The sequence below is a fragment of the Miscanthus floridulus genome, chromosome 2, assembly GCF_019320115.1.
Source record: "Miscanthus floridulus cultivar M001 chromosome 2, ASM1932011v1, whole genome shotgun sequence".
Taxonomy (NCBI): Eukaryota; Viridiplantae; Streptophyta; class Magnoliopsida; order Poales; family Poaceae; genus Miscanthus; species Miscanthus floridulus.
Window position 1 is genome coordinate 62,121,446 of NC_089581.1, and position 13,157 is coordinate 62,134,602.

The 13,157-nt window shown below is 43.2% G+C and overlaps 1 protein-coding gene across 1 annotated transcript; it reads left to right on the top strand.

Moving 5' to 3' along the window:
- The first annotated feature begins 11,683 nt into the window (after positions 1-11,683).
- Positions 11,684-12,630, top strand: LOC136538964 (long-chain-alcohol oxidase FAO2-like). Its single transcript, XM_066530885.1, has 2 exons — positions 11,684-12,002; positions 12,252-12,630. The coding sequence occupies exons 1-2, from the start codon at positions 11,742-11,744 to the stop codon at positions 12,594-12,596; spliced, it is 606 nt and encodes a 201-aa protein (XP_066386982.1). The 5' UTR covers positions 11,684-11,741; the 3' UTR covers positions 12,597-12,630.
- Positions 12,631-13,157: the final 527 nt, after the last annotated feature.

Here is a 13,157-nt window from a genome sequence, read left to right on the forward strand (position 1 = left end):
CATAGCCGCCACCGAGCTACACCATTCCCGCACCGTCGCGTGCGCCATCCCTGGCTTTCGGTCGCTGACAGATGGGCTCCACTGATCTGCGGGTCCCACCTGTCAGTCACTATGGGTTTTTAAGGATAGCTCATTTATTCAGTTTTTGAATGCAGTTTGTGATTTTTGTATCTCCAAATTGGTAGATCCAAATGGTGTGGTTCTAATTTTGGTATAATCATAGTGAAGTATAGTATTTAAGAAAAATATGACAGGAACACTTGATGTAGAAATTTTGGATGAATTAAATAGGAACTTGAAATGTGTTTTTAAATGCATGCAAATTTGTTTAAATTATATCTTGAGTTTCTGTGCTCCAAAAATTATGAAATTTGGTGGGTTAGCTAGTCTTGCTTAGTAGAAGCTCAGGTAAAAATTTGAGAGTCATTGCATGTATGGTTTTTGAGTTATAGATTTTTCTTTTATCATTGATTGATACTTGTGTAACTTTTTGTAAATTATCTAGGAAGCATATGACCATGAAACTTTGTGGGTAGCATCCTTGTACCTTAAGGATGCTAGAAAAAATATGAAATCTATTGCTTGACACTTTTCACTAAGGTTTCCTATTTATGCCATTTTAAGCCTTTATGCCTTGTCATTTTTGTGTAGGATGAAATACTTGTTCAATTGATGTGAAATTTATGTAGTAGCCTATTGGAGACATGTATAAGCTATTGTAAGTTTTGTAGAATTTTATGTACACTATGGATATGTGTTTATTATTTAACCTAAGTCTCTAAATAAATTATTAAAGGCATGAGAATAATTTATTTAGGAATGGACACTATGTTTTCCGGTGTTCTTTCAACATATATGATGAGTTAGTAAAGTGGGTCTTGTCGGTTTGTATATTTACAACGTAAGTTAATAATTATTTCTTGCGTTGTGTCTTTCTGGACAATTATGGGAACTTTATAAAGTTCGCCATGATAAATTGGTTTGCTGGGAAAGTGGTCAATAACAAAGTTGTAGACAATTTTATAAGCTTTCCAGAAAGTCTAAAATCATGGTATTTGGATCTGTAGAACTCCAGTTATGGATCAAACTTGTAGCTGCTATTGGCAGCCTGAAAACTGTTGAGTGTAGTGACTGACTTATTTGCTTTATATGAGTTGATGTGATGATTTAGATGCTAGGCTAATTAAGATAAATTGTTAGTTGCAGGTGCTAGACCTCTTACTGAAGATGAACAACTTTATCTTAGGTTATTAGAACTTAGTGAGTGTGCCGTTCTTGTTTTCTAAAAAGAGATATGCACCTACTCGGTAAAATCGATGTTAATTTTGTATCATTATGTCTTTCATGCGTCCATTCATACATGGCTATACATTTCATCATCACCTTCCATCTCGTGTGCATGCATGATTCTTATACTATGCATATGCATGCAATAGGTGTTCCGGAGGGAGTCACGCTTCTGGAATTCGAGCCAGTACTTCTGGAGGAGCAACAGCAAGCTCAGGAGCAGGAGGTGCAGGCCCCTGAAGGAGTCAACGAAGAAGTTCTTGAGTGTCCCGATCACCAACCTTCATCTTTTCTGAAAGGTAAGCCCCGGAGCATTCTAAGTCTCCTATGTTTTGAAAATGGTTACTTTGAGTATCTTTATTTGTGATGCATTAAGTGATAGGAACTGGATGCAAACACTTGTTGCATATATATTTATTCCTTGTCTAGTAAACATACATGAATCCTATTTAGGTCCAGGAGTGAATCAAAGCTTAGCCTTGCTTAGACCGGTAACAGTCAGGTGATTTCCTGTCACCTGCAAGTTAGGAGAATGTCTGGTCATGGTTGGCTATATTTGCTATCATGGAGAATAACCATGTGTTAATAATGAATTGTGACCGGGCGGGATGTCAATAGAAAAGCAACAAGGCAAGGAGGTCTTGGGTGTGGATCTATCCCCGTCTATGTCGGTTAAGGACCGATTCGCTGTGCGTCCTCATGTCATGTTGAACGCATGCCTATCACTTAGTTGGCCGGATAACTCATTCCGACCGCGAAGCCGAGTAGCTCAACTCAGGCCAGAAGATCGAGAAGTGAACGTGCGCACCCTGGCGGTAGTAAGGATGTGCGGGGAGCTATTGGCGTAAGTCCGAGGTGAGATTGACCACCTGGCAGAGTGGACTCCCTGAGGGTGCAGCGCTGCTCGAAGCCACGATTCCTGAGATGTACCAAAGGTGACCTAAGGCTGCCTTCACACGGTATGACTGGGTTTGTGTTAGGAATACCCCTCCAGCTAGATAGGAATCGATTCGAATCGTTGTCTCTCCTAGATAGTGAGAACTTGACTGAGCAGTGGCAACGTAGATGCACTTAATTGAACTTGATGGTTAAATCAATGATGATGATACAACATTATACCGGATATGGTTACTAATGTTTGGAGTTAATCAATTGCTTGCTCTAGTACAGGTGCTAATCTAGTTGATAGGTTAATATTGATAACTTGCTGCTTACTTATAATTTAAATTAAGCTCTCTTATCACTAAAGCTTTTATGCAAAATGGTTGTCAAGCAAGATCCACCGATAAAGCCTTGCATACTCCTTGGTGTCATTTATTTTTGGTTTACGATGGGTAAGTCTAGCTGAGTACCTTCTCGTACTCAGGGTTTATTTCCCCATTGTTGCAGATGACGTGCTCTATAACGACTACTGCAAGTATTGTCTCCACCCTACGGGGGGTGAAGACTAGATCATGGGCATGATCATCTATGTTATCTTATTTTACTGCTTTTGCTGGATATGACTATGGAACTGGCTTGTATTTGAACTAGGTGTGTGTGATGGTCTCAAACTACTTTGCTTCTGCTATTTGTGAACTCGTTTTGTAATAACTGTGTGTACTCTGATGTATGAGGTACTTGTGAACTACTTGTAAAATGGATGTAACATGTGGCTTGTTATGTTGAATTATTGTGATCTTGGTTGTATGCAAGTTGGTTTGAAATTCTTCGTGGTTTCAGTTGACTACCGGGTTTATATGGGTTCATGTATGACGGTTTGATCACTTTGGTGATTGCTTTCGTACTTGTGCTCTTATAAATTGGTTGGTTCTGTTACAATGACCTTTTTAAAATTTAATGATGTGTTTAACTGGTTTTTTTATCGAGTGTAGGCCTGATTATTACCTCTGTGGTTACAGTTAAGGAAAGATCTGGTTCATTGCTAGTGCATTTTGCTTAGGCAGAAGGCAGATGAAACATATTGTTGCATGTAGTATATTGAAAATCATCAAGAGCTTTTAGATTTCCTTGCTGGTTGGTAAGGCTTCTGGGTCCATGTTCGAGCACTTTATTTTGTTCGGATATCTTCTTTTTAATTTTTGCCTACAATCTCTATAGAGACAAGTAATTGAATAGTTGCCACCGTCGAAGGATTGAATTTCGTAGCAGAGTCACCATGAGTGTCATCAGAAACAAATCATTAACAAACCATGAGTGTCATTTTCTCAGGTGTCCCTTGCACTAGAGCCCCTACAAGAACACTTCGAACACTGGGCTATGGCATTACTCTCATATTCTCATTACAATGAGTAAAAAAAAATCAGTACTAGCATGGGATACAGTGTAAAACCAATTTTGTTGTTAAGGGTTAGTAACAATGATTTGTTTTTATTTTTTTCTTAGCAGGAGCAAGCAATGTTTGTGTAGTAAATGCAATGTTTGTTTTCAGGTTCATCTCGAAATCTTTTGGCCATATAGATTTCTTTTCCAGTGAGCTTTTGTCGGACCAATAAATTTTGTTAGATCAGTCTATCAGTTGTGTCCTGCTTGTCGCTATTCAGTGTAGAGTTTCTATTAACAGTGAGTTTTTTGGAAATAGATTAGCAAATAAACTACAGGATTCTAATGCACATATCCTTATTTTCCTCTGGTAGGTAGGACGTTTCAACTATATTCGCTTGTCTACAAAGTATGGTCTTACACGTTAATTCAGTTTATGTCAGTATCTTTCAATTTATAAAGTGTTTGAGCTGTTGATTGAAAATTCTTTGGCGTCAAAGCCAAATGTTTGGTCGACAAGATTTGATTTGCTCAGATAGATTAGTTATCGTGTCGAGACATTACTGGAATCTTTTTTAGATTATTATTGTTGGAACGGATGAATCAATTTTTGTCACCATCACTATTTATGTGTAAATGTTGTTTTTTAACTTTAGGCAGCGAGGGGACTATCATTTCAACAACCTCTTAGCTTGGATTGTTCTGAAGATTAAAGAGGATGTAAGGCATTCAATTCTATACCATCTCTTTGATTGCCTCCCTAAATCCGAGTTGGTTTTAACTAATTTGAAAACTATGAATATTGCATATTGTTTTGCCATATTTCATCTGAAAAACAAAATAATTAAAATTAACAGAGAATTTCCAGTTAAAATTTTTTTAGAGATGTTTTGTTTTTTAGAATGAGCAAATCCGAAAAGGTGGAATCCGGCTATCAGAGACTATATGTTAACTAAGATGGTTTTTTTCCTTGGGTTGCCTAGAATTGTTGCAATTTTATAGGATGAATCAATGGTTGCCATTCATACAGTGATGCTTGATGCTTAGCACAATTAGCTGCCAAAGCAACTATGAAAAAAATAATCGAATGTAGAATAAGTTCTTGTGCTCAATAAATTTTGCTGCTTGCTAGTAGATCAGTAACGGCCACATGTGAATATGCTAGGATGGATGCTTGGTTTGAATGGCATGATGATGACTTCACCGACATTTGCGATATTCTTGACAGTAGTGCTCCAGTACTGCTTAAACTACTAATGTCCTAAAGTCAACCATCGACATATATTGGCATTGACTCTCAAAGGTAAGTTGTGGTTCAAGTTCAGTTTTCTCCACTAATATATGTCTGAAGCAACCATGCTTGGTAAATATTTTTTGGTTTTCCTCTGATCTGAATATGAACTGAACATAGCGTTTATTGTACAACTGCCTTATAGTTTGCCTTTTTATTTACAGATTATATAATAATAATAATATTGCTCTGTTTCTTCTAATGCCCAATTCTTTGTAGAATCTAATTACTTTGATCTCCGGCATCCTGAAGATAGGGAGCTGCTTGTTGATCCTAAGTTGATGTTCATTGGGAACAAACTAGAAAGTTTCACAAGGGGAAGTAACGATACTTTTGAGGCATGCATACTCGCACCTAATTTTTCACATGTATGTGGCTACCTTACTGGACTGAATTTCAAGTATTTGCATTAGTTGTTGTTTTAGTTTATTTTCATTTGTCTTTTAGTATGTTTAAGTCATATTCAATAGTCCTGTATTTCTTGTATCTCTGAATAGGTATGGTGATCAAATTGTAGTGATAGGTTCTTAACCGTGGAAAAAACTACTGAAGAAAAAGCAACACTTGAAGCCTGTTTCAGTCGAGAAGTAAATATAATGTGTAAAGTGAAACATGAGAATCTTGTCAAGGTACTTTCTGGTCTGAATGACATGTTTGTATGGCTACATCGATTGTCATTTTTTGGGACCTTCTCACAACTATTTATGCACTCATGCAGTTCATTGGAGCTGGGAATGGACCATTGATGGTGATTGTTATTGAGCTACTACCAGGAATGTCACTGAAAACTCATCTGAACAGCATTTGGCCTAGCCAACTAAATACACACATCACACACTGCAATTAACTGTGCAATGGACTGTTTACATGCCAATGACATAATATATAGAAACTTGAAACCGGGTAAGGATGCTCTTCTGGCATTGTACACTATGAACCTGTGATCCTTTAGCACGGATAAGTTTCTTTTATGTTGGCAAAACAGAAGTTACATTGTATAGCATGCTGATATTTTGTTCCCATTTTCTTCAGTATTATTGAATCATTTTGATAGTTGGATTTGTTTCCAGTTTTAAATGCGTATTGACAATTGAGTGGTGGAGATGGACCTGAGTGCAAGGCACAACTTAAGCTAAGAACTGGACATGCAAAATAGACTCCACGAGTTGGCACATGCACACTCATGAAACTAGAAGTACGCTGTGGCGAGGGATGGCGAAATCTGATAGTTAGAGGGTACATGGTGGCTGGCATCTTTTTAATCTTTCAACAAACTGAAGATTAATTTTGTCAAAAAGAAATTTAGAGGTTAGAATATATATTTTTTGGAATTATAAATAGTAGGGATGCAATATAATTTGTTATGCGATCCGTATGTTTTTAGTATAAAAGTTTTGTTGTCCCGTAGCAATGCACGGGCACGCTACATAGTGTAATTCATAAAGCTGAAATCTGTCGAAAAAGCATCCGAGGGAGCAATGTCAAGGATCGGGCAAACATATCCATCCCTTCGCTCAAACTCAGAGAACCGTGTCTCGTTGCTCAAAGGAGAGCTGTCGCAGGCAATCCACTCCTCAACCAAGTCCTAGTTAATTTGCCAATGAGAGGTCAAGCCGAAAGCATCTGCAGCCGCGACATTAGCTTTGCCGCCTGTCTGGAACTCCGGTAGACGAAGGCCTTCCATTGGAACCATATGAGAAACCATAATATGTGCTTTCGGGAGGTCGTTCGCCACCGCCTCAATGATGTCCTCGTCAGAGCACACACGATGATAGAACCAATAGTTTGTCCATCGTGGCCACTTGTTGCGATAGGCCGAAACTATGCTCACTGTGCTTTGGGTCTTCTTCGACCCAAAATTATAAGACCCATAATGGGCAATCATCTCGGACTTCGTCGTTTTGTCTTTTATCACCTTTCTGTGCATCCGAGTCTCATAATACCGAGCGAAGGTATCAACACTCAGAGTGCACCCGACCATTTTAAGAGCCATAGCGAAAACCCCCAGTCAGGCGAAGGCGTTCGGCGTCAACTGATGGATCTGCAGCCTGAAACGTTGCAATATCTCGCCAACAAAATCCTCGCAAGGGAATCGTAGCCCAGCCTCAAAGAAATCGTGAAACACAACAGCTTCGTACGCCTCCGGACTAGGCACCTCCTCTTTCCTGGGAGCTCAACACAAACTGCGAAGCAAAGCCTTGAGCAGCCCGCGCTCCACGTATTCATCAAGTGTTTCATCCGTCACCCGAGATCGGGCTAGCCGATAGGTGGTGGGCATGAGCTTCGGCTATCCTAGCGCACTAGATGGTGCAGGACCAAGGGTCTCAGCCTCTTCGCCCTCCTCCAAGATTTCCACATCCGTGTTGGTACCATCGGCTGCCTGATTGGGCGAAAGACCATCACCGCCCACAGCAGCACCCGACGCCAAAACAACACTCCCCTCGCTCAGTAGATCAACCACCACTTTCTTCCCTCGACCAAGCGAACTGGTGCGCGATTCAGAGCTAGAACCGCCAGATGAGCTCATGCTGGACATGCTGTCGCCCAACGTCGACTCACATGACATCTATCCAAATGCAGTACAAACAAAAAAAGTCCAAGCAAAAAATAGTAAAGAAACGAAAGAAGGAAAAAAGAAAATAATAAGCCGCACAAGCATGTCCGAAATGAGATAAATAAAAAGAAGAAATAGAACTCAACTGTGCGAACCGTGCGAAGAGTGGAGCCCTGAAGGGTGCGAATAGGAGCCCAACCCAAACTAGGCGAAAGACGAAGGCCGAAGGGGTGTCTTCCGCTAGAAACCAGAGAAGGAAGGGAGCGCATGGCTCCTACCGGCGGGGGGAGGGGGGAGGGGCTTATATAGGCACCAACAGGCGGCTCGCGCCTCGAGGGAGCGTCGCAATGGTTCGCATAACCGTCGCAATGCTTCATTTCCCACGAAACGTAACCATGGCACACAAACCAAAAAACAGAAACAGTTAACTGCAAAAAAAATTAAAAAAATGGGAAATAAAAAATAAACAATCAGCCAATAAAAAATCGAAACAAGTCAAATTCAAACCAGGACGACTTCCTGGTCCCACCAAATTTGTTATCCGCGCAAAAGGCGGAGGCTTTTCGAGCGATGCAAAGGCTAATGTTGGGGGCATCCCCACTCTGCGGGCATCCCTGGGCTCTGACGCCGTCCCCCAACGTGCAACCAGCATTTCGCTACGGCGAAATGACAAGAAGTGGGCCGACAGGGAGGACCCGGGGGGCGGCGATCGTGTTTTCGTCGGACGGTCCGGCCGCCCCCCGTTCGCCCAGAGCCGCCATCACTTTGCCGCAACGAAATGTCATCGCAAGACAGTTACGAGGTCTGTCCTCTTCTCTAGGTCGAAAGGGGCAGACGAGTGGGGCATCGTTTCGCCATGGCAAATAGTGGTCCAAGGAATGCAGCCATAGGAACCGCCGCAACGCGCCAAGCCACGCACGTGCTTTTGGCCCGATGAATAGTTGTTTTGACTCGGCGGGAGTTGCTCAGCGAAGAGTTGGCGGAGGTGACAAAGTGGTCTGGACCATTCGCCCAGGTGGATAGTTAACGCAAGTCCAAATGGCTGATCTTGCAAGTTTTCACTTGGAGAGGAGTTTGTCGGGTGACAAGACGCCGACAGTGCCAATCTGCCGGGCCCGCTCAGTCGGCGGAGCGGTGGCCCGGTGCGGACCAGGTGGCAACCTGAGGGCCGGCGTTTTCTAGGGTGGGCAACATCCCCAAAAGGCCAAACAAGTCCAGGGTAGGCGAGAATATACCCCGAATATGTAGTGGCTGCAGGGGTATTATTGTCCACAAAAAGCCTACGGGCGTGTATAAATAGTCCCCCGAGGCTGGGGATTGTAAAGAGGAGAGACTAATGAAATAATAGATGAACTATTTGCGTTTCGCTCACTCGACTTCGTTCCGCTATTTGTCCTACTGATTCGCTCACGTGACGACCCGGTGTTCAAAGGCTAAGGCCCATAACAACACTATGATTCTAATGTCACCCCTTTTTAGAAATGGGTTATCTGGGAGGCTAAGGCTGCTAAGATAGGTTACAAGTGGATAGTAGGAGACGATAGGAAATTATGTTTTGGGGAAGATTTTTTGGTTTGGTAACTCTAGTCTAGCCATCCAGTTATGGCCTATCTACATTGTTGCTAATGAAGTTAACAAAACCATCTCTAAACTTTGGGATGGGGAGACTCTAAAGCTGACGTTTAGGAGGTCTTTCTCCCCTAAAATGATGAATCTCTGGTTTGATTTAGAAGCTATAGCGGAATCTATTTCCTTTCATGAAGAATGTGATACCATGTGTTGGGAATATGAATCTAGAGGTTCTTGCTCTGTCCAATCTTGCTATGCCATAGTTTCCTATAGAGGCATTATATATATACCCCTGTGTACACACTTCCTGTGTGGAAGATCTGTATACCTCCTAGGGTGCCCATTTTTCTTTGGCTCGTAGGTAATAATCATCTTCTAACTAGAGACAATTTAGCAAAGAGAAGATTGGTAAATGACAGTTCTTTGTTTTGTTCTGAAGTGGAAATAATACATCATATCTTCTTTGATTGCTGTGTAGCCTCTAATATTTGGAAAGTTATATCTCATGTTTGAGCTGTGATTGGAGCAAACTATGAATCTGTGGTAAAATGGTGGATTTGTGGCAAGAAACATTTCCTTAGAAATGTTTTTTGTGCAACCTTGCTTTGGGTCTTATGGAAAATTCAAAGTACTTTATATTTTTAGGGAGAATATTGGAGGGCTCCTTAGGTTGGTGCTTTCAGCTACAACAAGAACACTAAGAAGATGGCACCCCCCCTCTTCAAGCAACATGAATGGGAAGAGCTGGAGTTGCACATTAGTGTAGTGGAGTCAAGAACAAGAGAACTATTGAGGATAACTTGGGAGGTGTCACAACGCGTAACAAGCTCAACGGGGACTAAATACCTAACAACGTACTGAGCTGCACTTCCAATAGCTGCAACAAGATCTGATGAGGGGCTTAAACCTTTCTTTATATATAGCTTTTCAGGTGGTTAGTAGTTTAGATCTGGACTCTTTTGGTAGGCGCCCTCGAATACGCTGTATTGAATCTTGTTTGGGCTTCATTTCGTGAGGAATAAAGACGAGGAAAACTATTCACTAAAAATATATAGAGAAACTTTATAAGAGAACATTTTATGGCGATTATATGTTTAGGGTATCGGTGAACCTTCGGTCAGGGCGTCTTTCTGCCCAGACGCTCCTTGACGGGTCTGTGTGCTACCGCTACCAGCCCAATAGGGCTGCCTGCTATCTACGCCTCCTCATCTCTCTCAAAAATATCTTTCCACTCCGCTCGCTCATAGTGTGCTTTCACCGCACCGTGCGACCATCCGCTCGCCCCAATCCGCATCGCCACCGTAGCCATCTCCTCTCGTGTGCCCCCATCCTATGCCGCGTCGTGCCACTCTTCCCCACGGCCGCAGCCATCTCCCCCTATGCACACCGATCATGCATCATGCCACCCACTCTTCCTTGCCGCCCCACTCTACCTCTCCGCCGCGACCATCCACCGCTGCGCCCCACTGCGCGCTCGCCTGTCATGGCCACGGCGTGCACTGCGCCACCAGGTGAAGGTCGTCGCCGGCCGGGACATCGTCTCCTGCGGTTCGCCGAAGACACCACGACAGGAAGAAGCACATATTGCAAGCGTATGTTTTAAGTGTTTCAGATGTTTCAGAGGTATGTTGCAAGTGTTACATATGGATGTTGCAAAAGTAGATCGGGATGTTGCACATGTTGCAATGGTTATACACGTATATTACAAGCGTTTATTCAAAATGTTTCATTTGTTTTTGAAACGTATGTTGCAAGTGTTTTATCTGGATGTTGCATATGTTTCACACAGATGTTGCAAATATTGTTCGAAATGTTTCATCCATTTCAGACGCATGTTGCAAGTGTTTTTATCTGTATGTTGCATATGTTTCACACAGATGTTGCGCGAGTTTGTTCCAAATGTTTCATCTGTTCCAAACGTATGTTGCAACAAGTTTTTATTTTCATATTTCAAGCGTTGAATGGGACGGCCAGAGTCACACGGCGCACATCCGTGGGCAGGGGTGTGAGCGCGATACAGAGCAGGCGCCGGTGGTCCCCACGTGCATGATACGGAGCGGGGCAAGGCAGTCCCCGCTACACGCGGGAAGTGGAGCGGAAACGTGCAGTCCCTGTGTGCAAGCTGGTGGTGTAGGCAGGGCGAGGCATATGAGCGATGCGGGCGTGGGAAACGAGGGAGCGTTGCGATTTGAAAATTTCAAGTGTTAAACTGCAACAACACTTGAGTTTTTATATATTAGTATAGTATAGAAACTAGACCATATTTGAAACGGACGTATGAAATTAGAATATTAACTGTATATATGCTAGCCAACGGCCAAATAGATTATGATTATGAAGTGCTACACCATCCACCATCTTTCTTTAGCTCCAGCACCTGCTAGGAAAAGCCGTAGAATTTACTGTATTTGGGAAGGGCACGGCCAATAGATTGTGATATCTCCGCAGATGTCCCGTAAGTTGTATTTTTTTCTAGAAACAAAAATTTGTGCCTCATCGCTCATTAAGTCATTATGCGCAGGTGCAACTTCTACCAAGCATGATCAGTCGCTGCCATGGCTTAATTTGGGTGATGGAGTCGTATTAACTGTGATGCTGCCTCCCAACAACATTGTCACTGTCTTGTCACTGAAAATTAAACGGGTGCAGCAAACTGCAAACGAGTGCCTCCGATCCATATATACGCACACGCGTCAGCCCACATTCCCGCAGTCCGCAGAGCCAACAAGGCAAACTACACGGGAGATCTCCGCACACGCCAGCTAGTAGCAGCTGGTAATGGCGGCGCAGGAGGAGGCGAAGGCGGCGGCGACACGGCGTCGGAGGAGGGGCCACCCACTGCTGCGGGGGTGCAGGCGCGAGAGGTACACGCACGGGCTGCACCCGGCGCAGATGGAGGCGCTCCGCGCCATGTGCGGCGCGCTCATCCCGTCCCTGCCGGTGACCGAACGGCTCCACGGCGACAGCGATGACGGCGGCCGCAAGGACCTCGAGCGGTTCTACCTCGCCTCTGCAGCCGACGGTACCATCCCCGAAGAGGTGAGCTACCAGCTCACATCGGCGCCGATCGAATCTATCGCCGATGATCCATGCGTGGCTGCGTTGTGGTCCCTTCATCTATCTTTCATTCGCAAATCATTCAAATCCTGCACGAGTGAGGGAGAGGCCACGTGACCTCTTGTCTTATCGTACCCTGCCCTTTTGTCGTCGCTCCCCGGCTCCCCGCAGTCGCCATGGCTGTTTGGTTGCTTATTTATTTCTTTGCTTTTTGACGAAATGAAATCAAAGGTCGCGGAGCTGGTCACTCGATGCGTTTGGGAGGCGGTGGTGCTGGTGAACGTCGTGCTCTGGATCCTGAGCACCAAGGTGGGCACGCTGGCTCTCTGTGGGCGACTCTGCATCTCCGGCAAGTTCCCCTACGTCCGCAAGTTCGCCGACATTCCAGTGGAGCGGCGAGAGGAAGCGTTGTCGCAGTGGAGCAAGGCGCGGTGTCTGTTCCCCCTCAAAATCACCTTCGTCATCATCAAGATCCTCTCGCACTACGCATTCTTCACGACGGTATGTTCAGCTTGCCTGGTCCCATGCATTTTCTGCCTTGTATATATAATAATGCTTGAGAAGGTTTGTATATAATCCTTACCAACACATGCACATATATTTACCCTTTGAGCACACCCAGAATATAGACCTGACAGATCTTGAGAGGTATGTCGTTGTCAACGATACTGTATCATAGTAGTATTTACATTTGTGTCCCTCTGTTTCCTCTAGTTTTTTTTACAACAAATAATAATCAACAGAGTAAAAAGATGATTATTATTTTTTATACCAAATTTACTTGGCGGTTAGAATATTTTCTAATTTACTTGGTGGTTGAATTTTTTTCTTGTCGCTTTGGCAAATTACGTGTGGGCTTAGTTTCCTTGGCAGCCAGCCTCTAAAGAAATCATCCTTGAGTGCCAAAACCGTGAAGGAAATCAATTTCCCTTATCCTCTATCCTTGACGTAATTTGCTTAACGGTTTATAGTTAAGTATTATTTCCTTGGTGACTTTTGACACTCAAGATAATTTAGGATTTTGATAGTGTTTGAGGTAAGATGACTGTAAAGCCCTTGGAGGTTCCAAATAGTCAGAAGGACACCCTCAGTAGTTGAGTCAATTTGCTAGCTCATATCAATTTTAAAAAATAAAAA